The 27,509-nt window shown below is 37.8% G+C and overlaps 1 protein-coding gene across 1 annotated transcript in view; it reads left to right on the top strand.

Moving 5' to 3' along the window:
- LOC126259578 (nuclear pore complex protein Nup205) overlaps positions 1 to 27,509 on the top strand; it is a 325,077-nt gene that overhangs the window by 150,052 nt on the left and 147,516 nt on the right. Inside the window, exons 11-13 of the mRNA XM_049956486.1 lie at positions 4,172 to 4,356; positions 16,072 to 16,208; positions 16,364 to 16,602. Of these exons, the coding sequence (XP_049812443.1) occupies positions 4,172 to 4,356; positions 16,072 to 16,208; positions 16,364 to 16,602 (561 nt within the window). The remainder of the gene's footprint in view (positions 1 to 4,171; positions 4,357 to 16,071; positions 16,209 to 16,363; positions 16,603 to 27,509) is intronic.

The following is a 27,509-nucleotide window of genomic DNA, read 5'->3' as shown; positions in this document are numbered from 1 at the left end:
CATATTTAGCAATTATATACAACTGCTCACTCGTGGAAAGTTCTGTACCTAAAGACTGGAAAATTACTCAAGTCACACCAATACCCAAAACAGGAAATAGGAGTAATTAACTGAATTACAGGCCCATATCATTAACGTCGATTTGCAGTAGGGTTCTGGAAGATATGCTGCATTCGAACATTATGAATTACCTCGAAGGAAACGATTTATCGACACACAGTCAGCACCGATTCAGGAAACACCGTTCTTGTGAAACACAACTAGATATTTATACTCGTGATGTAATGAGCGCTATTAACAGGTGATGTCAAATTGATCCCATATTTTTAAATTTCCAAGAGGCTTTCGACACCATTCCTCACAAGCATCTTCTAACCAAACTGCATGCTTATGGGATATCGCCTCAGTTGTGCGACTGGATTCGTGATTTCCTGTCAGAAAGGTCACAATTTGCAGTAATACATGAAAAGTCATCGAGTAAAACAGACATAATATCTGCCATTACCCAGGGAAGTTTTATAGGCCCTCTATTGTTCCTGATCTATATTAATGACATAGGAGACAATCTGAGTAGCCCTCTTAGATTATTTGCAGATGATGCTGTCATTTACCGTCTTGTAAAGTCACTAGATGACCAAAATGAATTGCAAAATGATTTAGATAAGATATCTGTGCGGTACGAAAAGTTTCAATTGATCCTTAATAAAGAAAAGTCTGAAGGTATTCACATGAGTACTAAAAGAAATCCATTAAATTTCGATTGCGCAACAAATCACACAAATCTGAAGGCTACTTAGGGATTATAATTACAAGTATCCTAAATTGGAATGATCACATTGATAATGTTGTGGGTAGAGCAAATCAAAGACTGCAAATCATTGGCAGAACACTTTGAAGGTGCAACAGTTCTACTAAAGAAACTGCTTATGCCACACCTGTACCCCCCTCCCCCAATTCAGTTCACAATTATATTCATTGAGTATTGCTGTGTGGCGTGGGATCCACAACAGGTGGGACTGACAGATGGCATTGAAAAAGTTCAAAGAAGGGCGGCTCGTTTTGTATTATCACTAAATAGGGGACATAGTGTCACAGACATGATATGTGAAACAGAGTGGAAATCATTGGGAACGGCGTTTTTCATTGGGAAGGGATCTTCTCATAAAATTTCAATCACCAGTTTTCTCCTCCGATTGCGAAAACATTCTGTTGGCACCTACCTACATAGGGAGAAACGATCATCACGATAAAATTAGAGAAATCAGGCCTCGCACAGGAAAATTTAAGTGCTCGTTTTCCCGTGCGCCATTCGAGAGTGGATCGGTAGAGACAGCTTGAAGGTGGTTCGTTGAACCCTCTGCCAGACACTTAATTGTGAATAGCAGAGTAATCACGTAGATGTAGATGCAGATTTGCAGTGCTTACAAAATATTTGGTTGATTATTATGGATGGCCAAAACAACACACACTTTGTAAGCACTGTGGCTTCATTGACTCTGCACTTGCTTTGTATTACTCTTGGAGAAGTGAAGTCTTGTCTGTGACTGACGCTCTTGTTACCAATATTATTATCTTTTATGCGTGCATGTTTACTCTGCAGAGTAAAGTGTGTTAAAATTATTGCAATTGACTCCCCTTGAGAATGGCTGAAAGGTTGTCAGCCAAATTATTGGTACACCAGTTAATAACATTCCGGATGCACTCCCAAAAAATGATGTATTATTGAAAGTGTTGTCTGTTTTGATAGAACTTGGGACAAGTGAATACATAATGGTTGGTTGTTGTAGCCACACATGTCTAATTTCTGAGCTGTAGATGAAACAAATGAGATGGAAAGCTGCCATTATTAAATCCCATCTGAGTGATTATACAGATGCCTCTGTGATGTACCAACATGTTATGAAACCTTAAGAAGCAGGGTATATGGGGCTGTATCCAACCATAATATTTTCCTTTATTTACAACTGATGTTTGCCATTCCTCTTCCCACTAGAATCTGACTTCCATTTCTACTTGATGTAAGAGGTCCGTGATTGGTATCTGAATATCTAGAAGCTCCAGGTGTACAAGCAGCAGTTTTCCCGTCCAACTGGTCTACAATTTCGCTTTGCAAAATACCTGCTTCAGCTTTTATCCTCGAGAGCATTTTGTTATTTTGTGAACTGTGTCGGTAACAAGTTTATTGCTTTGTTTACGCCAGTTCTTGCTCTCTGTGACCCTGAGAATGCTTTTTGAATCATAAATAATCAAAATCCTTTTGTCGTTTGTTAAAGTATGTGAAGGTCTCCGTGGTTGCCACTGCTTCTGTTGCACAAGAAGAGTTTAATAATGGAAGCTTATGCTAATTGTAGTTACCTGTTTTTGGACACCAGAGAGCACACCCAATGTTACCTTTTTCACAGAGGTAAGAAATGGCTGTCAGGTTAAGGTTGCTCCAAGCGTGTACACTAAATTTCAAATAAAATACCGGAGCAGAGGATGTGTAGAGGCGAAAAGGCAGTTCATATGTAGGAAGTCTTCACATTGTTATGATACTTTTGGATAGATTTTTCAACATATGAAAACTACTAAAAAAGTCTGGGGATCACTGTACTGTTTTGTTATCGAAAAGAGCTTGTAGTATTCCACATTTCTTAATTACTGGACCAATTGTTGGCACTGTACTTCCCTGTATATATTTGCCTGCAAGCTCATTGGTGCATAAAATGAGAGGCATTTCCAGTGCCCCTACTTATAGTGTGTTTGTAGGATTTGATCTCATTGCCCCAAGGCAAGTCCAGATGCAGCTGTATTGTAAAGTTAACAATTAGAAGGAAGTGTTAGGAATGGAATTGATGTAAGAAGTCCAGCTTATCCTGGAATTGAACCACATTCCCAAGAATTTGGCTGATGGTTTAGCACGGAATGTCTAATTCCTTGTGTGAATTTCATTATGGTTCACATTTTGTCTCGAACAAATAATAACCGAAGACTTCACAGAAGATATTTCAGGGCCATTTGCATTTGTAAAATTGTCCTCTTCTATTACTACCTGCTATCAGATTGCTGATTGTAGAATCCTCTACGGAATCAGATCGGTATAAGCACATATCGGCAGCATACTGCAGTATAGAAAAATTTAGAGGAATTGTTTCTTTTAGAGTGTTGTCACAGTTTATCCTAAAAAAGGCCTCGTCGTCCTATCCGTGACAACAGGTGTTTGACCGTGTGTGGCTCCACGCCCACCTCCTATACCGTCACTTACTAACTCCACCGACCTCCCTTTCCCAGAACTGTTGGCGACGACCGTACAGAGTGTAGCCCAGCTCCTGATAGTCCCCGCGGGCACCAGTTCGGTGTACACCCAGCCAGCAGTCACCAGTGCTATTGCTATCTCCAGCTCTGCGTGGATTCACTGTACGTCGCTGCCGAGATGAGGCCGATTGTGCCGCCAGAGGAGCTCGACCGTGTTCCAGTTGGTGCCATAAGTTAGGGAGTCTGTCTTACTCGAGTTACTACATATGTTGTATGCCTCGTCCCTACCCGAGATGTTCCCTCCCCCACCCACTGTCACAACCTGATCGTCTTTTGTGAAGTACTCGCACAAAGGCCCTAAACCCTCAGTTGCCTCGATTTAGCTCGGCACTGAGATTGAGAATGCTTGTGACCTGATACCCCTCCCCTAACGTCTGTGAATGAGGGTCTACACCTCTGCAATGACTGCAACTGAGCAGAAGTACTCTCTTCTTCCTGACATTGTTGCTCTTCCTATTCCTGCTAGTCATGGTCAGAGTCTTCTACATATTTCTTACTGCTACTCTTAACTTGAGGCTCCTTCCCATCAGCTCCCCCAGCTGGAATCTGTTGCTGATGGACAACACAAAACTGTCAGACTGCATGCTCCCCCTGCTAGCTCTCCTACCACCTGCCTGTTCCCAATGCCACTGCCTGAATTTTTTTAATTTTGTGTTTATTAAATTCCGTACATCACCTTAGTGTATATGTTTGTGATAAAAAAATGACTGATTTGTGATAGTTCTTAAGTTTATGAACCGACATGAACGCAAATGAGACGGAATAATGAAATTCTGTTCGTGTGGACAGTAATGCACATTACTGCAGTGCTTAACAGATATTGCATTTTTATTTAATTTTTTAAAATTCACGTTTTTTGTAATGTTTTGATTTACAGATGCTGCTTTCAAAATTTGTGTACGAAGGTGGCACCGAGTTGTTGCCATCATTATTTGTTCCACACATGAAGATGCTCTGCAGTCTGGCATCGACACCAAAAGCAGCCCGCTATGCGTTCAGTTACTTGAAAAATAATTCTGCGAGCAATGTGTCATGGAATCACTTTTTCAAATCCCTTGAAAGGTTTGTACTTGCTGAATAATGGTGATGGACTTGCATGCACAGCTAGTAATTGGACTCATATCTGTAATAAGAAACCCTGAAAATTAAAGCACCAGACAGGAATAAATCATCTCTGACACCCACATGTTACTTTTCCTACTTTCTTTTTTCCTTTTTGTGCCATTATTATAATGTGTTTTCAGGTAACTTGTTGTGATATTTATTTTGATAATAATACGGGATGACATATAGGATGTTTCAAAATAAACTTTTATCTGTAGAATTTACTTGAATATTTTAAAAGTTCTGCTCAGTTTGTGGCTTCACTTGGAATGTTGATCAGAATCAGGAGAGCTTAGAAATTTGTCAAGAGTTTCGTGACAAGGTTTGCAATGACTTTACTTTTTGCTTGGGTTGCTGCATAGATTGAGTTTATCTGGGCACAAAGTAATAATCATTACAGAGACTGAAGGAAGCAGAGTACTGTTGGAGTCTTCTTTAGTGCCCTGAGGATTATTCATTGCATTTACTGTCCTTCCACAATGTTCATCTTTGTTTGCAGCTATGTTTAGCAGCAAGTGCAAGAAAGTATGTGATTTGAGTTGGTGTCTTAGATGTGATGTCATTTGTTCTTGTCAGTATGAGTGTGTGCCCCATCCCCAGATAACACAGCCTCAAGTGGCTTGGCTTTCTTTTTTGTACTGAAACTGGTGTAAAAATATTGAATGCCTCTGGCAGTTGAAGAGATTTGTAAGCTTTATGGTGAAGCACATCTGTTGTGTCTTTAGTTCATTGCAGAGATGTGTTATTGCATAAATTTTCTTTAGCCAGGTACTTCTGGGAGATTTGATTTCCTATTTTCCTGACGTATGATGATTTTAAGGGGACCACACCCTGCCTATCTAACCCATGTTAATTTAGGCAAGTATTTGACCCATTTCTGAAAAAAACTATTTGATGCAGACCTTAATATTTTTACTGTATGTTACATCATGCTAATAGTCAATTGTACTAAAATCTACTTTATCCATTTTATAGTTTTTAAGAAATGCTTTATTAAATTTATTAACAAAAATATTAATTTTTTCTGCAAAAAATATTTTTTTTAAACTTCCTAATGGGGGAATATTAAAGAGTGTAGTACTAGAGGTGGCTTTTTATGTTATGCAGAGTCTCTGAAAATTTCATTCATTTATCTATGATAGTTTCTGATATAATGAGGCATGTGTACTGAAAATTTTAGTTTGCGGGAAATTGACTTTAAAGAAAAAACTTTAAAAATTTGTTACTTACAGTTAATTAAAACTGTCCTGCTGCATATGATGGCCCTTCTTTGGCCTCTAGCAGGTCTTCCAGCTTCTTTTTTTTACCTTCCTGGATGTTTGTCTTGCTTTCTTGACCATATTGGATACAGACCTGTCTGCATCGGCTATCCTCATTTTATCACAGTGTTGCAACCCAGTGCTCAAATTTTCGCCAGGATTAATTCCCAGCTTTTTCAACACCCAACACTTTCCAATATTACCACAATTGAATGTACTAACAGCATCATGAACTCCTAGTTCCATTGTATGCATGCCTACAAATACAGTTTTAGGAAGGCGGTTCCAAATTATGCTGTTGGAACATTCATTTGGGTTCTGTGTCTGCCCATGCTGACATTTCCTTAGAAGGTCAGGATGAGCCAAGTCTCTGAAAATAGGTTTAATTGCTGTAATAACAGTAGCAGGAAGAGAATGCTGGTGAGAATAAGATTCTTCAGTTGCCTGAGCCCTGTTGTATTTGCACCACAAATTTTCTCCTGATAGACCCAATCCATGACAAGGCTTATCATTAGTAGAGGACTTACATTTTGACCACCTTTCTGGCAATTTGTGGACACCACGCCAATAGAAATGTTCATCTTTTGTAGCTAGCCAATCAGACACCCAATTTTCGACTTCTTCATACTCAGCCAGTGTGTGTCCCATTGATGAAAACAAATGGTAGTCGGAAGGGGCCAAGTCTGGTGAATACGGCGGGTGGGGTAGCAGCTCCCAGCCAAGTGTTTCGATTGTATCCTGAACTACTTTTGCTTTGTGTGCAGGTGCATTGTTATGTAAAAAAATTACTTTGTCATGTCTTCTGGCCCATTCTGGTCTTTTTTCGATCAATGCATAGTTCAAATTGATCATTTGTTGCCTGTAGCGATTAGTATTCACAGTGTCACCGTGTTTTAGAAGCTCATGATACACCACACCTTCCTGATCCCACCAAACACAGAGTATTGTCCTCTTGCCGAATCGATCTGGTTTTGCAGTCGATGTTGATGGTTGTTCCGGATTAACCCACGATTTTTCCCGTTTAGGATTCTTAAAATAAATCCATTTTTCATCTCCACGATGCAAAATTGATTTTCTTTCATGTCTTTGAAGCAAAATTTGACAAATGATTTTTTGGTTTTCCATCTGTCTTTCATTCAGTTCATGTGGCACACATTTTCCACACTTTTGGATCTTTCCCATAGCTTTCAGACGGTCAGAAATTGTTTGTTGCGCAACATTTAGCATTGCTGCCATTTGCTTCTGACTCAAAGTATCATCTTCATCCAATATTGCTTGCAATTCGGCGTAATCAAACTTTTTTGGTGGTCTTTCACGTTCTTCATTTCTTACATCAAAATCATTATTTCTGAACCGTTGAAACCATCTTTTGCATGTTGCTTCTGATTAGAGCATGATCACCATATGCCTTGACAAGCATTTGATGCAATTCTGCAGCACTTTTTTTTCAAATGAAAACAAAAAATTAATGCTTTCCGCGAATCATCACTTTCTGGTACAAAATTTGACATTGTTAACACGTTGGAAACATATAATGTTGTTTGTTCCATGACTTGATGTGTACTAAATATCTTTGACAGATGTCATACCAACCAAACAAACAAAAATTAAGGCTCGTTCACAACAAATGTTCCCTATCGACACATTTGTATTGTAAGGCTCATTTGTTACTGGTACACCTGGTAGTATACCAGCAAGTTTTCTATTTCAGTTTTAGTTAACCGAACCTGTCCAGTCAACAATTTTCCATCTTCTAATTTTTTTCCTCTCATATCAACAGTTAGTTTTCTCAGCCTTGTTCCCAAACGTTTTTGAACATGGCCTACACATTCGATTTTGCTAATAATGGCATCTCTATATGGCTTAGAGTTCACCACATTGTTGTATGCCTTACTGTGACCATCACACAAATATTTGGTGTACCGTATACCTCTTTGTTTCTATGGTGCGATGAAATATTTGTTGTGCTCCATGAACTTCCATACCGCCATGTGTTCCTCTAAAATTAGCCACACAGTTGTGTTCTTCATGTTCATTGACTTTACGACATTTGCAATATTTAGACATTATCTCCACATCAAACACTTTACTGGTGTCTACACTCGTGGCAGTCACTACTCCATTCAGAGAAGTATGTCCTCTTTTCTGCCAACTTCCATCAAGTGCAACTGCAATATCCGAACATCCATCATTTTCTTCCACTGCTTCTCTAGCAGACAGTTTCATGCTTTCCTCACTGACCTCACATACAGCTTTCTCTAATATTGCAGTCAGTTTTTCAAATTTATTTGGTGGTTGATGTAAAGGGCCATTTTCATCTGAATTTGAAGACCTCATAAAAGAAATCACAGCAGAGCATTCAGTGCAAATTAAATCCAAGGCAATTGCTAGGCCTTTTCTCCCACTGGCACTCTCACAAATTTTCACACTCTGTGACTCACCACACTGTCTACTTGTACAAGTTTAGAAATTACGTCTGATAATATTCTCAAATTTATAATAATGTTACTGCAACCCTTGTTGCTTACGGTAAATTAGTTGTAACTCTCTTGAAATGGTGAGAGCTTCTTTGATGATGCACTTGTTGAAGAATTACAATTAGAAACATTGTTGCCAGGCAACATAACCTCTTGTACAGAAAGCTTTCTAAACTTGTTTCCTCTAAATTGTCGTTTCTTGAAAATGCCTTTACGTTCCATCATCTTCAATAAACACAACAAAACACACGTAAACAAGCAGTGCAAACGTAAGTATAACAACTATTTGCAATCACACTTGAACAAAACTAACCACGTGTTTGAAAGCGTGTTGTTTACAAGCAGCAGAAACAAAAGAATACCGACCGTTGCATTCCAAGGATAGCCAACACGCTTGGGAGTAAAAAAAAAAAAAAATCCTAATGTGCAATGTAGGGGATATAAAGGTCTAAAATATATGCAGAAAAGTGGGTGTGGCACATAAACACACGTGGTAGGAAAATGCTCTTTAAATGCTCGAAAAAAAAAATTTCCAGCAAAATCCTTTTCAGAGTACTTAAATAAAACCTTAATCTATTGAAATATGATGAAAACCAAGAATCGATTTTTTTTTATTTTTTATTTTATTTTTTTTACCTGAACCACGGTGTGGTCCTCTTGAGCTGTTCTTGGGTAGTCAACTGGGTGGTGCTGCTCATATGCTACTAGATTTCATCAGTCTGACTAGTTGCAATCCTCGGGCAGTCCTGATGACCTCCAGTTGCCTTCCGCTGTGTATTTCCCGTATATCCGCTGCCAACACTGGGTATACCGACACTGTTGAAGCGGTGAGGGGACATGTTGTTGGGGCATGAGCCACAGCTCCAAGTCTCAGTATTGTTGCCACAGGGATGTTAAGAGGAGCAGAGGAGATACAATTACTCCATGTGGTCTTAGCTCTTCACTTCACGTGACATAAGTGGATGTGCCCACAAACACTTTAATTGCGTTTTGAGCATCTCAGGGCTTGGACTCAGGACTGACTTAGTTGGAAACTAGATATGTATTCATTGTGTAGCTTGTATTCTAGAGAGAATTTTAAGACAGAATTGTAAAGTGTGTTAGTCTGTTGTAACTGGGTAGTGCAACTATTATTCTGATATGTCCTTTTGAGTTCTACTACTCTACAACTTCTGACTTTGTTACTTGTTCTTTATCTATGTGATGCTTAAAGTAAGTGCATCTATCCTGTGTCATCCAGATAGTCTGCCTTACATACATTTTCTTACACTGGCTTGGGATGTGGTAGACTCTTGGTTTCATGAATCCTAGGCTGTCATTAACAGACCTCAACAAGGCTTTCGTGTAGGACCGGGTTGTGGATGAATTACACGCACGATGACATATTTTGCAGGTATTCCTCCAATTTCCAAAGCTAGTTGCCACTAACGAGTATAGCACCCTTTCTCAAATTTAACTTTATAACTGGTATTAAAAAAACGGGTTGGAGGTAAAATGTGCCTTGCATAATCTGGTGGGGTATGGTAAACTAATGTACTTCCTTAATTATCTTCTGATACACTGATTGTAGATCATTATTTTGACTGTCAGATGAAATGGGAGGAAAGTTGCAATATCCTTTAGCGGAAATACTGTGAAGCATTAACAGGTAGGGGTTCAGATTTTGTGTTGACTGTTTAAGAGGCAGGAAAAGAAGATAAAAAACTCAGTAAGTGACTTTCTCAGTCTCTGTGATCAAAGTGTACATTTACACTGAGATACATGTATCACAGCTTGTAAGAGCATCGTGTCAATTTGACATGTCGCAATACACCATCTCGTACAAAAGTTCACCCAATCGTTTGCAGACCTTCCTGTGCATACAAGTCACAGAACTTTCACACGCTCGATACCATTCTTCCTTAGTGCCGTGCCACCGTATTTGTTTACGAGTGCCAATTTGTTTTTGAGTGTTCTTTGGAGTCTGTTGTATTCTTTGGGTTTTATGGGTTTTCTTTCTTTGTCCAATAGGGCAAGCGCACCAGCACATAAAAATATAAACTCTTTTACATCATTATGGGAATCCATCACAAGTTACAAACAGCTCTGCACCACCAACAACACAAATACAAATTGCCAGATGTAAATGCATGATCGTACATGAACTGCGCTCTTACAAGTTGTGGTACATGTCCTGGATATGTGTGTACATGTCGCACATACTTGTGGCAATACAAATCCCAGTTGTAAACATACCTTTAGAGAAAGTTCTAAGAGAGAACCTGAAATCCATCCAGCTTGAATAATTTAAAAGATTTTTGGAGTGGATCAAGATGTTCGATAATAAAAAACTATGATGAGGGAAAAGAGATTATGAAACAGTGACAGCTACAGCAACGGGTACAGGTTAAAATATTATTTTGAGATATCGAGACAGTGATTATTCAGAACCCAATAAAAAAGTGAATGAAGTAGTAACCCTATTAGGAGAGGAATGCATTATTCAGAAATAATCAGTCGCCACATATCTGAAGTAGTCATGTTTCTTTATCACAATGGCAAAAGTATATCTTATGAAGTGAAGTGGTAGTGTTGGTAAAAGTTTGCTCAAGGTCATGATGGAAACTTTTCTTCTGTCACACATCCCATTGAATGAAAATAAGCTTAGTGATATACATTTCCAAAAGTAACAGTAAAATAAATGACTAGATAATTATATCCCTGTGATTACTGATTACATTTACTGGTTGTGGCTAGTTAATGAATTAATTAAGTAAAGCCTTTTTCTGCCCAAAGGTTGGCTATAACACTGCAGTGCTTCACCAGGCATGACACTATTGGAGCGTGCGGGTCCTCGCCTTTCTCTGACGTTTGATCTATAGTTGTGGGCCGAAAAGCAGAAGTGTTGAGTCATCAGCAGGCACACACAGAAAGATAGGAAACTTGCTAGTTTTGGAGTAATTCTTTCTCAAACTAGCGCGCGCGCGCGCACACACACACACACACACACACACACACACACACACACACACACACACACACTTACTTGACTATGTCCCTACAGGGTGCCAGCTGGATGCACAATGCAGCATTTTGGCAGGTGGACTTGCTTGTGGTTGGTCACCTGCGAAAGCAGCTGTGTCGTACACAAACCCAGCTGCAGACACTGCACAGCTTTTTATGTTGGTACGATTACGGACCATATGTCCATCAGGATGAATGGCCACCACCAGTGGCTTCCTCACAACGTGAGCCATCTCGATCCTTCCCTCCATCTCCAGATTCTCCGAACTGTGCGGGTCTGGGTTATCCTCGCTACACTTCCTTCGTTACTGCGACCTCCGGTAACCCACTGTCCCCACGCCCTTCCTCCAAAAGTTTCTCCTTCCTCAGTACTGTCACCCCCTGTGAGTTCACGTCACCTTCGACGTGCATTGCTCCCCGGTGGCCCAGACAACCGTTCGTCACGTGCCTAGCCTGCGCACCTGCCTCCCCTTACTCCTGCACTCGTAGCCTTCAGACCGGCTGCCACCCTCTGAGCCGTGAACCCTTCTCCCTGCCTCCCAACTCTCTCTGTCTCTACCCACCCCACCTGACACAATCTGCACCACAACATAGTTCACCTCCCAAAATGCAGCTTGTGCATCCAGAGGGCGTCGTGTAGGGGCATATATGTGTGTGTGAGGGTGCAGGCGCGTGTTTGTGCGTGTGTGTCCTCTAGCTTGGGAAAGGATTACACTGAGAGCTAGCAAGTTTTCTTTCTTTCTTTGTGTGTGTGTGTGGGTGAGGGTGTGGGGGTGTGTGCGCCCGCTTGTTTACATATCACACTGCTTCTTTTTGGTGAGTGGTTTTCTTTAATACAAAAGTATTTAGCTACAGGGAAAACTACAGCTCATTGCGAACTTTGGGACATTTTGCGTCTTGGTATTTTGCACATTAGCAGATCATTACTAGAGTTGAAGGAATTGATAAGGGTGAGGAAAAAAAATTCTCAGACTGACCAAGGATTGTACCTTTGGGCTTTTGTGTTTGCAGCTTGAACTTTAGCCACTTAGCCATAGAGGCAAAGTTCAGTTACTTATTTAAATGATAAATATTGAAAAAGAAAGATTGGCACTTAGTGTTCTACAAGTGGTAAGGTCATTAGAGGCAGAACAACTGTTAGTTGACTCTCATAGACTCTGATAACTGTGGTAATGAGAGCAACTGAAGATTAGACACTGGATTCAGAGAGACCGCTTTCATCTAGGTTAACTTCATCAAGACACTGGATACTGTTGACTTCTTTTTAAACATAAGAAAGTTGCATTTTTTAATCAGTGCTATGAACTGTTCAGATAGTTACCTTTAAAAGAGAGAAAAGTGATTTAGTTTGAAAATGAGGAGTCATCTTGAAAGAATGCACTTTATGTGTTCGGTTGAGCTTAGTGCTTAGGATTCTGTTTTTCAAAGATGTCATGAATGAATGATTACATATAAGCAGTATCAAGTTAGGTGCAAAACCTAATTCTCAGCCTGGAGGTAGGAAGGAAGATCAGGATTTAACAGCCTAAAATCCAGTAAAAGCTCTGACTATACTTATGAATGGTAGTGGAGTAGAGTAGAGTAGAGTAGAGTAGAGTTTTTTTGGTCCTGGTAATCGTATAGTACACAGATAGTACATTCTGACGTAGAATAAGTCAATGTATAACAAAATATAGTATTACATTTGCATTAATTTAATTATTTCTACATTAAATGATCACTGAGTTACAATATACATAGTAAATATTGGTAAAGAGTAGATATTTTAAAGCAGAAAGAGCATGTACTGTACTGGCAGATTAATGTTTGTATTACAGCAACATTTACATGGTAAATCATTGAAGTACTAGTAACTTCTATGTGATACATCACTAAGGCAAAGACACAAATCGTTTGTGAGCTTCCTGAAGGAACTCTTGGAGGCTATAGAAGCAGTGAGGAGTCAAATATGCCTTAGCAGTTGACTTGAAATTTGCCAGGTCATTTATTGATTTAATTTGTGGGGGAAGGTTATAATAAATAACTTTCCCGTAATACAGGGTTCCTTTTTTATTCAGGGTGATGATGGTGGGCTCTAAATGAAAATTTCCTTTTTTCCTGGTGTTATAGGAGTGGATATTTTCATTTTTCTGGAAGAGAGTGGGGTTTTCCGTTGAATATTTTTTCACAAACGCGGTTATCTCATACACATATATACATGGAAGTGGGAGGATTTATAGCTTTTCAAAGAGTGGTCTACAGGTTTTGTTTAATTTTACACCTTCCATTATTCTTATAATTCTTTTTTGTAGCCTAAAGAGCTATTGGCTAAGCGAAGAGTTGCCCCAGAAAATAATTTCATATTTCAGTTGGGTATATATAGGCATAATACAGTTTTCAGAGAATTTTTGTTGCAGCATCCCTCCAATGTTCTCATTAAGTAGTATGTAGTGCTTAATTTCTTACAGTCTTTATCAATATGCGGCCCCCATTTAAGATTATCTTGGAGCCATACTCCCAAGAACGTAATGTTGTCTACATTCTGAAGGTCTTTGTCAGATATCTGAATCTGAACAGTTTGCTCACCTTTTTTCACATTATAGACATTGAGTGTCACTTTCTTACTTGCATTTATTACCAATTTGTTGTGACTGAACCAGTTTTCAATATTGTTCAGTGTCTCTGTTGTAGACTTCTGAAGCATTTCCATTTCTTTCCCACTCACTTGCACACTTGTATCGTCAGCAAACTGGATGATGATCTCGCAGAATTTGTTTATGTCATTCACGTATAACAGAAATAGGAAAGGTCCCAGAACTGAACCTTGTGGCACGCCATATTTAATGGTTCCTTAGTCTGAATAGTGTTGAGTGAGTTTGATGAAATTTTGATGTTGCACTTCAAGCACTTGTTTCCGACCGCTTAGGTATGACTTTATCCAGTTGTTAGATGTTCCTCTAATCCCCTCTAATCTTAGGCAGTAGTTTTGTGTGATCTATAATATCAAAAGCCTTAGAGAGATCTAGACGTATTCCAATGACATTTTCGCCATTATCTAGTTTCTGAAGTACTTCACTTAATAGTTCAAAAATTGTTGTATCATTTGATTGGCCTTTCCTGAAACCATGTTGTCCTCTGGGTTGTATTTTGTGCTCTTCCAGAAAATCTATTACTCTTTGAAAACTTTTTCTGTGATTTTTGAAAATACAGATAGTAGAGCAATGGGCCTGTAGTTATTCACTTCATCCTTTTCACCTTTTTTGAATAGTGGTTTGAGCTTGGCTGTTTTTAGGCATGAAGGGAAAATTCCAGTTTGAAAGGAACTATTATAAAGGTGAACTAATGGTTCAATAATGAGATCTCCACATTTTTTAATAAGTCTGTCTGGGATATCATCTATTCCAGTGGAATGATTCACTTTTAAAGTTCTGATAACTGACAGGACTTCTTTCTGGGTTGTTGAAAAGAGAAACAGTGAAGTAGGATTTATGTTGGTATTTACAGATGATACTGGGCAGTTTGTTATGCAAGGTTTGATTTCAGCTATTAATTGCTCACTTATATTGCTAAAATAAGTATTGAACACATTTGCTATTTTTTTAGGATCATTAATTTCTTTGCCGTTACAATTCAATTTGATATTGGAATTTTGAGGAGAAACATTGTCAGTTTGCTGTTTCACTGTATTCCATACGGCTTTCATTTTGTTATTGGAGTTATTTTAATAGCAGGCATTTGCCATTACTTTAGCTTCTTTGATCACTTTTTTAAGTATCATTTTATAATTCTTGAAATTGCGAGGAATTCGTTGGATACTGTGGAAGACTTGGACATTTCATATAATCTTCGTTTTTCAGCACATGACTTTTTTATACCTGTTGTCAACCAGCAATTTTTTCTGTTCAGCCTACTACACTTGATTTTTCGATTTTTAGCTGGAAATGACATGTTAAAATAATGTGTAAATGTATCCATAAATATGTTGAACTTCTCGTCTGTGTTTTCGTATCTGTACATTTCAGTCTGTGTTTCCTTCTTTAGTAAATTCCTAAAGTATTCAATGTTTTGATGGCTGAAGGTTCTTCCTATTTTCATTGTTTCTGTTTGTTTACTTAAGTTCAGCATTGAAGATATTTCAAGAAGCTGTGCAAGTGGTCACTGAAACCTGTGTTGAAGTTTCTAGCTGCATATTGATGGCTTTCCTTATTTATCAGTATCATATCAATAGTGGTGATGGGTACACTTGTAATGCTGGTAGGGTACTTTATAATTGAGAGCAGGTTGTATGTTGCACAAATAGCCATAAGATCATTTCTATCTTTTGAAACTTTGTTAAAGTCAGGGAACAAAATAGTTTCAGCGTACAGGAAATCTGTTTGCTATTGTATAGTCAATTATAATTAAAAGAAAGCAGTTACACTACTTGCAAAAATAAATATTTGTACAGTCAGTTTTTCTTCCAAATATCTCGTTGTGTGAAGTAGTTGAACATTGCACAAATGTTGAGAACAGCTCGAACCAACCCATGGATGCTTGTCAGATTGATTTCTACACTTTAATTGGTTCTAACCTTCAGCTGATTATAATACTATTTGTAAACATATTTTAATTGAGGCTGTCCTGTCAAACTTGAGAGCTAGCCTCAGACTTATAAACTCAATAGATGTGCAAAAATAAATAATTATTCACATTATTAAGCCACAGCTCCATAGTGTAATGACTGTAATACATTTCTTTTTACTTTTTCAGTCCTCCTCCTACTTGAATGTAGTTTACCTTGGTCTTGCTACCCTAAATCCTAAGGATCTGACACACACACACACACACACACACACACACACACACACACACACACACACACACAAACTAACTACTCCTTTTTCCCCATCTCAAAAAGTGTTTTGTGAATTTTGATATTAATATAGTATGGGTCATTATGTTTATTGTTGTTCTAGATATTATAGCAACTTAAGACAAGAGTTGCCACCTACAACTGACACTGTCTATCAGTCACGTAGCTACCCTCGTGGAATTTCTCCTCAGGAAATACACGGTCTGCAAGCTGTGCTGGATATTGTTAGAACAGTAGCTGGTAAGAAAACAATCACGTTTATGTTTAATAGGTGTTGTGTGATATTTACTTATTTAAAACTAATCTGCAAAATAGTATGCTCAAGAATTTGGTTTAATGCCAAAAATGACAGTAAGAATTAATAGTAATCAATTTGTATTGGTTTGTTATTTCAGAAAATGACAGTGTTTCTCGAGTAGCACTGTGTGAGAACACACAGTGGCAACCGTTGAGCATTTTACTTGGTTTGGTTACTTGCTCTGTACCAATACCTTTGAAAGCAGATTTGCTTCGAACGTTGGCAGCACTAGCTCGTTCACCAGATACTGCTATTACTTTGTGGTTTAACTTTGAAACATCACAGATTCTGTCCACAATTCCAAGTGCAAGCAGTTATCAGCCACGAGGGGTCCAAGTAAGTACTACTACCGTACCTTGTGTTTTATTCTGTAAGAAAGGGCATGACAAGTAATTAAAATCTGAAGCTGAAGCTGGAGCACAGTTCGATATTAAGAAACCCGGTATTATATCTTGAGGTCTTTTTGGAATTAGATGTTATGTTGAGAGAATGTGGATAGTTGAGTAAAGGCAGAAGTAAATGAACACGGGACTCCAGTCCTTATTGTTATGTACTACCTTATACAGAACAGTAAGGAGAAATGGGCTACGGAGTGGTGCAGCTGCTGTCGTCGTAGGGAAGCTGAACGGGAGCAGAAATAATTAGTGAACACGCAAATACAGTAAACAGAAGTTTTACTTAAGTGTAGGTTTCTCCAAGTGTTTCAAAGAAACTTTACAAAAAAACAAACAGAAGGTCCAAATATTACAAGAAACAACTAATGAGCATCACGCAATGTGAGGCTCCTGCAACTAATGCACGAACAAACTGTCAAAAGGCTGACTGGAAGGCTGTGACTGAGGCTGGGGTTATAGTTGCTGCCGGCCAGCTTACATCGCAGCGGCAGATGTCACTCTTAGTCGGGGCCACTGAAGCCGTGGCTCAGCAGGCACAAGTCATTGGACCCCGTGGGTCCCCGCGTGGCTGCTATCAGCATCTGTCGGAAATGTGCGTTTCTGCTGCCAACCGTGGGACGCTGGTGAGAGTGGTATCGCTCTGTGGTACCACACTTACAGTTATTATTTGGTAGCATCATCTATGGCTACTGCATGCCATGGCTCTGTAAATTTGAAAAATACCAAAATATGAGTTATACGCCATCTTAGGACATCGATGATGAAACAGAAGAGTGTGTGTGTGTGTGTGTGTGTGTGTGTGTGTGTGTGTGTGTGTGTGTGTGTGTGTGTGGAGGGGCGGGGGGCATGTGCACATTTTATTTTATTTATTTTTTTGGCGGAAAGTTAATTTGTAAAGTAGAGGAAGAGGCTCGTGAGAAACATTTCCAACTTACTTTGTGTGTTTTTTTTTTTTTTTTTTTTTTTCCTTCCCATTCCTTTGAGATATGAAGGCAGATGAAAATGTGCTACAGCACTTGTAGGTAGCAACAAATATTTATGATGGTGATTGTGAATAATGGTCTGAATAGAAGGCCGCAAGTATCTCCTCCACGTATTTAATTATTTGGGATAAAATTATTAATGACAGTTACCTAATTTCTGAAGGATTGTGATTTTTAATAATATTCGGAGGATTTTACTTTCTGCGTGAAAACAAGTCACAGCTTCTTTTCCCAATGTTATCAGCTAAGTAGTTGTGGCTGTATTATTGAACACACTATGTTTATTTGCAGTAATTTTTGGTAAATTGCAGTACATTTTTCGTGTGGGTTACGATCCGAAGTAGATAAATTGTATTTACCACTACTTGTTTCATTCTAGAGCACAAATGTTTTTTCATGTTGCTTCATTTCACTGATTTTTTTATAATCAGTGGTCACTGGAATTTAGCAGCTTATTTTCAGTTTCATTGTTACAGTCAGTGGACCCATTTGCTGCCACAATTTTACAAGTTAACAACTGCTAAATACTTTCGGGTTTTCACTTGGCTTGAAAATGTGAAATGTAATTCTTTGTTTAACAGATTCATTGATTATAAGATGTTTTTTTTGCTGGACCTGAGTTTTTTGAAAGCAGGTTACCTCAAGCGAATAAACATTTTAAAGTAGTTTTTGTGCTATCGTTGGTGGATTATAGTAGATAACGTACAAATCGCAAAGACCTGTCTATATGAAGATAGGCAGTTTCCTCTACTACAATATGAGGGCTTTGTGACCGGCCTCTGAACTTGATGCTGCCACTTAACACACATTCACAGCAGGCATCGTAGAGTTGTATCTGTATCACAGTCACCTGTAGTCTGTATTGTTGGAAGGCTCATTATAGAACTGCTATCACGTATAACATGGGTAGACATGGTACTCGGATCTGGCAACTCTTGATGTGATGTGTTGTAAGTATTTGGAATTGACTGACACTTTGGTTGTGTGAGTGGCCCAGCATAATTTTACATTTGCTGCCGTATGAGGAAGACTCACATAAATTATGTTTTGAAATTACTCTTTTCTGACAGCAGAAATGAGTAGCTGTAAACACTAGTAGCTGTGGGGAGGAGAATGATTTATGCTGCCATGCTCATTTTTCCACATTGTATTCCTCAAGATCTTTGAACCAGATGAAGTCAGTGCCAGCAACACAGAGGTATAGTTTCTCTCTCATGTCAACAGGGTAGATTACCCTCACATTTCAATCAATCAACCCATCTCTATTCCTTGAGTACAAATCTCAAAAATTCTCTAGAAAATTGACTTTGAATTTTTCTGAGTGTGCTAATTCACAAAAATTTAAACTGTTTTCTGTGGGCTGCACGGTTCTGTGGTAGAATGCTTGCGTGTCATGTGGGCAGCTTGGGTTCGATTCCCGGCCACAAATTTTTAAACAAAGGTGCATGTCCTATGAGCATTTTTGTGAAGCATAAAATACATAAACATGAAAAAAAATTAAAAATCAGATGCTCTTTGCTTGGGCTGTGTGTGTTGTTGAGTATCACAGATGTGGTCTTACAGGAACCAGAGTGATAAGCACCGTAAAAATATGGAGAACAATGATTTTGATGACATTGAGCACAACATACAGATGTTACATTTTTTTATTGCATTTCCCCTCAATTCTCATGGAATTTTCACAAAAATGGTAATTACATGCATTAATTAGCATATATTCAATGAATTTTGTTTTAAATGGTGTAGGTATTCTAATTGACAGAAAGAAATGAAAAAAGTAATGACAAAAACGAGACTAGAACTAGTGATTACCAGTCTTGAACTATTTTACACTTCACAGATATGCTCTTAGAATGTGCATCTTTGATTAAAAATTTGCATCTGCTGGAAATCAAACCTGAATTGCCTGTAGGGCAGGAAAACATGCTACGACAGAACCATGCATCCCATCAAGGTATTGTTCTAGCTTTCGAGAGTTAAAGACACTCGGAAAACTTCACAACAATTTTCTTGAGAATTTTTGGGAATTGTTTCGAACTGCCTTGGGATATTGATTTCTGAGCTCTGAAGTACACATACCACAAGTATAAAAAAATTACAAAATCCAGTTGCATGTGGCCTGCTTGTAAGTACCATTCTGCTGGAAAGTAGGAATTCAGTGGAACACACATAGTTAGTTTTGCAGCTGCTTGGAAGTGCTATAACGAAAGTGTTCCATCCCACTTCATACCTGGTCACAATTATTGAACTGTATGAAAAAGTAAATTAGTTACTAATTATGGTGTGCACACACTTTATACAATGTGTAAATGTCACTACAGATATTCAGATTTAGGTTACGACATGTTTGATACGCTTGCCATCATTGGGAATGATGTGGCACAGGCGAATACTGAAATTCTGCATGACCTGCTGAAGTGTCGGAACATTGATACTACCGATGACCTTCAGAATTTCTGTTTGCGGTTCACCAATGGTTTTGGAGTTATTTCTGTGCACCTTGGATTTAATATAGCCCCACAGAAAGGTGCCCCGTGTGTTCATAGCAGGAGAATATGTTGGCCATTTGAGGCCCATTCCAAAATGCGGTCCCCAAAGTGCTCCTCCAGTACATCAAACATTCTCCTGCTTCGATAGAGCCAAGCTGCGTCTTGCGTGAACCACATTTTGGTGAAATCAGGGCTTTGGATAATGCGGACAAAATCATCTTCCAAAACCTTCCCATACTGTTTGGTAGTCACCATGCCATCAAGGAATACCGCACCGATTTTTCTGTGACTGGACATTGCACACCACATAGTTGGCTGTTGAGGGTGCAGAGACTTCTCGATCACGAAATGCGGATTCTCAGTTCCCCAAATGTGCCCATTTTGCTTATTGACGAATCCATCCAAATGAAAGTGGGCATTGTCACTTAACCAAACCATATTTACATCAATATTTCCTATTATGCCCCGTGGCCAACCGTGCAGTTTGAGCACCCTAAAGCAAACTGTTCAGAAGGTATGATGATTTTATTTCATATAGTTCATTAATTGTCATCCTATATATTAATGACATTGTTGAGGTGTAGGATCCTGTAGCATTGGGAATATGAGCGACTTGAAGTCGAGCTTACCAGGCCAAAACTGGTGAAGCACAATATCAGGACATGGTTGTATGTAAATCCTTTCAGCTGTTCAATTAAGATGAAGTGGGCTCCAAATAAGGCATAGGCCATTGATGCACTTAGGATCCACCAATGCTATAAGCAAGCCTACCCACTGCATTTTGCTTGAAAGTATTTTATTACTAAGAATACTTAAACAAGTGGACCCGGCAGCGGTGGAAGATGAAGCTAGAGACTGGCGACAGTGAACCACCATCTGCAGTAGACATTTCCTCCATTGTGACTGACTGGCCTCCTTTTTATTGTGCTTATAGTAATGTGTTCCTTCATAAATTTTTTATAGTGTGCAGTTTTTGATTTTCGTTTGCGGTGTAGTTTTTACTTTGTTTTCTGATGTAGGCCTTAAAGGCCTGTTTATCCAGTAAATAATAATAATAATAATAACAATAATAATAATAATGGAGCAACATATGGTCAAACCCGGTACAACATAACAGGCACGCATGGTGGATACAAGCAGAAACAGATACGTACAAGATGATACCACAAATGCCTGAAGTGATAATTTTGCAACATGAAGTCACCCAAGCAATTAATTCTACTCACAATTGGAAAGCCCCTGGAAAAGATAAAATAGCAAATTTCTGGCTAAAGAAATTCACCTCAACACATTCACATCTAACTAAATTATTTAACAGTTACATTGCAGACCCATACACATTCCCTGATACACTTACACATGGAATAACTTATCTGAAACCTAAAGATCAAGCAGACACAGCAAACCCAGCAAAATATCGCCCCATAACATGCCTACCAACAATATACTAAATATTAACTTCAGTCATTACACAGAAATTAATGACACATACAACACAGAACAAAATTATAAATGAAGAACAAAAAGGCTGCTGCAATGGAGCACGAGGATGTAAAGAGCAACTGATAATAGATGCAGAGGTGACATATCAAGCTAAAACTAAACAAAGGTCACTACACTATGCATACATTGATTACCAAAAAGCTTTTGATAGTGTACCCCACTCATGGTAACTACAAATATTGGAAATATACAAAGTAGATCCTAAATTGATACAGTTCCTAAACATAGTAATGAAAAATTGGAAAACCACACTTAATATCCAAACAAATTCAAATAACATCACATCACAGCCAATACAGATTAAGCGTGGAATATACCAAGGAGACTCATTAAGTCCTTTCTAGTTCTGCCTTGCTCTGAACCCACTATCCAACATGCTAAATAATACAAATTATGGATACAATATTACATACCCATACAAAATCACACATCTGCTATACATGGATGATCTAAAACTACTGGCAGCAACAAATCAACAACTCAACCAATTACTAAGGATAACCGAAATATTCAGCAATGATATAAATATGGCTTTTGGAACAGACAAATGTAAGAAAAATAGCATTGTCAAGGGAAAACACACTAAACAAGAAGATTACATATTGGATAACCACAGCAACTGCATAGAAGCGATGGAAAAAACAGATGCCTATAAATATATAGGATACAGACAAAAAATAGGAATAGATAATACAAATATTAAAGATGAACTACAAGAAAAAGATAGACAAAGACTAACGAAAATACTGAAAGTAGAATTGACAGCAAGAAACAAGACAAAAGCTATAAATACTTATGCTATACCAATATTGACCTACTCATTTGGAGTAGTGAAATGGAGTAACACAGACCTAGAAGCACTCAATACACTTACACGATCACAATGCCACAAATATAGAATACATCACATACATTCAGCAACAGAAAGATTCACATTAAGCAGAAAGGAAGGAGGAAGGGGATTTATCGACATAAAAAACCTACATTATGGACAGGTAGACAATTTAAGAAAATTCTTTCTAGAACGAGCAGGAACTAGCAAAATACACAAAGCAATCACTCATATAAATACATCGGCTACACCACTGCAATTTCATAACCACTTCTACAACCCTTTAGATCACATAACATCAACAGATACGAAGAAACTAAATTGGAAAAAGAAAACACTACATGGCAAGCACCCGTATCATCTAACACAGCCACACATCGATCAAGACGCATCCAACACATGGCTAAGAAAAGGCAATACATACAGTGAGACGGAAGGATTCATGATTGCAATACAGGATCAAACAATAAACACCAGATATTACAGCAAGCATATTATTAAAGATCCCAATACCACAACAGATAAATGCAGACTTTGCAAACAACAAATAGAAACAGTAGATAACATCACAAGTGGATGTACAATACTAGCAAATACAGAATACCCCAGAAGACATGACAATGTAGCAAAAATAATACATCAACAGCTTGCCTTACAACATAAACTTATAAAACAACACGTTCCCACATACAAGTATGCACCACAAAGTGTACTGGATAATGATGAATTCAAATTATACTGGAACAGAACCATTATAACAGATAAAACACCACCACATAACAAACCTGACATCATACTCACCAATAAAAAGAAGAAATTAACACAACTAATCGAAATATCCATACCCAATTCAACAAATATACAAAAGAAAACAGGAGAAAAAATTGAAAAATACATCCAACTGGCTGAGGAAGTCAAGGACATGTGGCATCAGGATAAAGTTGACATTATACCAATTATACTATCAACTACAGGAGTCATACCACACAATATCCACCAGTAAATCAACGCAATACAGCTACATCCAAACTTACATATACAACTACAGAAATCTGTAATTATTGATACATGTTCAATTACCCGAAAGTTCCTAAATGCAATGTAACACATACCATACAGTTAAAAGGAAGAGACGCTTTATCAAGGTCCGCGTCACTTTCCATTTTTAACCAGACTTAACGTCTGAGAAAGTAAAGAAATAATAATAATAATTATTATTATTATTATCATCATCATCATCATCATCATCATCATCATCATCATCATCATCACTATCAATGAGAGGAATCTTGTGCCATTGGTGTGTACTCTTGTCCTCTATTTTGGGTGATAAATTTAAAGATGTCAGCTTGAGATTTATCCTATTTAAAAATGTCAAGAATGCATGTGGTTGCAAAACACCAGATGAAGTTTCTCCGTATATGAAACACTGTAGACTGTGTAATGGTTTGGATGGTCATTATGGTTTCACATACTATAAGGGAACATAACTGATAAATCAGCGAATCATTTTAGGTGACCATATTCATTGAATGGGTGCTCTCATTATTTCCATCAGGAAATTGCATCTTTCACAGTTCTAATGTCCCCATCACATGGCTAGAAATGTCCAATACGGCTTCTCTGATTTGAGCATGAAATAAACTGTCTTTGCTGGTTTCAACAATCGGTGCATCTCGGCACTGACTTATGAGGTCTTTATTGGATAAACAATCAATAGTCATCATTCTTCTCTAGTGCCCTCAAGGAATTGGGAAGTTTCTTTGCTAGGAATGGAATAAAATCCCATTAATTAGTCAGGATTTATAAACATTTATTGTCAGGACAATTCAAGCAGTTTTGAATGCCATATGAGCCCCTACACAATAAGCGATATCATTTTCTCCAACCTCATACGTGTTTAATAACATTTATAGATAGTGCTCAGGCTGAATCAATAACTTGTATCCAATTGTTAATGGACTATCTGACCATGATGCACAATTAATGGAAATAAACAATACACCACTATCCAGCCCTGAGGCAGTTTCATATAAAACAGTGAGGCGTATTAATGAGAACAGGCAACAGTGTTTCAAGAGTATGTTAAGAAGTGGAATGGGTGGATGTGTGTATAGAAAGAAGTGCTAATGTCAGATTCAGTTTATTCCACGGTGGCTTTGTGTTAATATTTGAAAGTAGCTTTCCTAAAAAGTTGCTAATGAAATCCATTTAAACAGCAAGTAAGCGTAGGCTACCTAAGAGAATTAAAATCTCATGTAAGGGAAAGAAGGAAATTTATACACAGTCCAGAATAAGTAAAGATCTGGTGTTATTTGCATACTACAAAAAATCCTGTGTTATTTTAAAGGAAGTCATTAAAGTGTCTAGAAGGAAGGATGCTCTGAATGGAAGAAATAATAGAAATAATAAGATTAAAATTAATTGAGATATTGTCAAACAGGAGACAGGAATATGCTAGTGAGTGTACAAGACCATAAAAATTAAACTACATGACAGTATTGTGACTGATAATTTGCATGTTAGAGGTGCATTTAACAATCTATTTATAAATGTGGCATCAAAGAGAATTAAATAGTTCAGTCCAAGAAGAAGGAGAATATATTTAGAAAGATGTCGTACCATGAAACTTCAAGCAACTAGAAGTAGCACCAACATCTTTCACTGAAATTAATAAAATTATTAAAAAAAGTGCACTTGAAGTTGATAGAATTTCAAACAGAATTCTTAAAAGTGGTTACTTACAATTAATGCCCTCAGTGATGTATGTAATGCATCACTGGCACAGGGAATTTTTCCACACATGTTAAAATGTGCAGTTGTCAAACAGCTTCATAAGAAAGGTGACATGACATGACAGACATAGATAATTATTGTCAGTTCCCTTATTGACATATTTTTCCAAAATATTTGAAAAAGTGTTGTACACAGAGGGTAGCCTGACATTTAAGTAGAAACAATTTACTTAGCATATCTCATTTTATTTTTTAAAATGAACATAGACAGTCTCAACTGACGATCTTCAGACCTCATACCATGCTGGTAGATGGTGGTGGTGAATGGAGCAGGTGTTACAAACTCCACGAATGCCAACACCTGCTTCATTCACCGCCACTGCCTACCTTATGGTATGAGGTCTGAAGATGGTCAGTAACAAACCGAAACCGGTAACCACAAAAATAAAGGTTTCTTGTGGGCGAGACTGTTTCTGTTAAATTTAAAGCACTAAGAATAACCACTGTTCTGCACAAAAAATGTTCTCAAAAAATAAAGTATATCAGTTTGGATTACAGGAGGATTGCTTGACTGAGAATGCTATTTATACATTCACCCACCAAGTATTACAAGGTTTAAATAATGAAAATTGCTAGTTTGTATTTTTTGGGATTTTTCCAAAGTATTTGGTTGTGTAGATCATGTTACACACTTCGGAAAACTTGCATTTTATGGAATTGATCACCTTAGATGCAACTTGTTTGATTCACAAATAACAAACAGGATGCAAAAAAGTTGAGCTGGATAATTCAAACAATATTGGAGAGACAGAAAATTTTAGTGACTGGGGAGAAGTCACAAAGAGAGTTTCACAGGGTTCAATTTTGGGTTCACTCCGAACCCTCATTTATGCGAATGATCTTGCACGCAACATTCAGATTCTCTCGACATTTAGCAAGCAGAAATGGTACTTTCTGCAGGTGATACTAATACAATAAATACCATTAGCGAGAAAATAACAGAAGAGATTGTTGATGGTGATATCCACAGATTTATTAAATTGTCCTCTAAAAATGTACTCCCTTAATTCAGTTCTGTACAACAAATAGTCATATTGACAATTGATGTAATATATGAAAGGGAGTCAGTAAATAGGGTAATGTGAGACTTTTCTGTACACATTTTGGTGAAAACTTGAACTGGAAGGGGCATGTTACTGAGCTGCTGAAACAGTTAAGTTCAGCTGTGTTTGCTATTTGTATAATTGCTAGTCTTGGAAACAGATGAAGTAACCTTCTGACATATTTTGCATATTTCCACTCTATAACGTATTATGGAAATTTTTTTTTGCAGTAACTCATCACTTAGAAAGAAAGTATTGATTGCACAAAAATGAGCAATAAAAATAATCTGTGGTGTTCACCCGTGGTTGTCATGTAGATACCTCTTCAAAGCATTGTAACTGCACCATCACAATATGCAAATTCGCTAATGAAATTCACAAATAAACCATCACAATTTGAGATGATTAGTAATGGCCACACATACAACACTAGAGGAAAAAAATACCTTTATTACCCATTATTAAAGGTGCTAGTGGCTCAGAAAGGATTTCAGTATGCAGCAGAAAAAGTTTGTGATCATTTGCTCAATAACATAAAATGTCTGACAAGTAGCAAAGCAAGTTTTAAATCTAAACTAAAATCATTTCTCCTGGATGACTCCTTCTATCTCATGGATGAATTTCCATTCAAAAACTGGTAGCCTGTTAAATAATTTTAAAATTTTTTTTTAATGACGTTAATTGGCATAGCATTGTATGTATTTTTTATGCATTATCTTTTTGGGCGGTAACACATTTTTGAAGGCTTTGTCACAGTAGTGACCTGAGAAGAACTGTTCTAATTGTCTGATGGTCAGATTTTGTCTTCTTTAAACTGAGGCAGTTGATAAACTTCTTTTCCAATTGGGCTACGGAGACTACTGAAACTCTTAACATTGGGATGTCAGCATATGCTACAATACCGATTACTTCCAGAACATATTCTAAGATCTCAAAAATGTCTACACCTGAAAATACTGGCTCATAGATGGCTCCTTGAGGGTATTCATTTTTTATGGGCCAGAGTAGAAGTTCAAAGATGAAAAATCACATTTGCTAAGTAGTTAGTGGCAGCGTAGTAGGAGACAAATTTCCTGTTATTGTTATTCATACGTGTCTATCTAGTGATGTATCCAGTGCAATGGGTAGGCCAGGAAGAAGTCCTTTTATGCTGCAAAGGAGTCATAGACAGCCTGAATGTAGCGGAAGGTAGTCCCATAAAGA

This window comes from Schistocerca nitens, chromosome 5 (genome assembly GCF_023898315.1).
Source record: "Schistocerca nitens isolate TAMUIC-IGC-003100 chromosome 5, iqSchNite1.1, whole genome shotgun sequence".
NCBI lineage: Eukaryota > Metazoa > Arthropoda > Insecta > Orthoptera > Acrididae > Schistocerca > Schistocerca nitens.
This window is presented reverse-complemented; position numbering and strand designations above follow the sequence as displayed.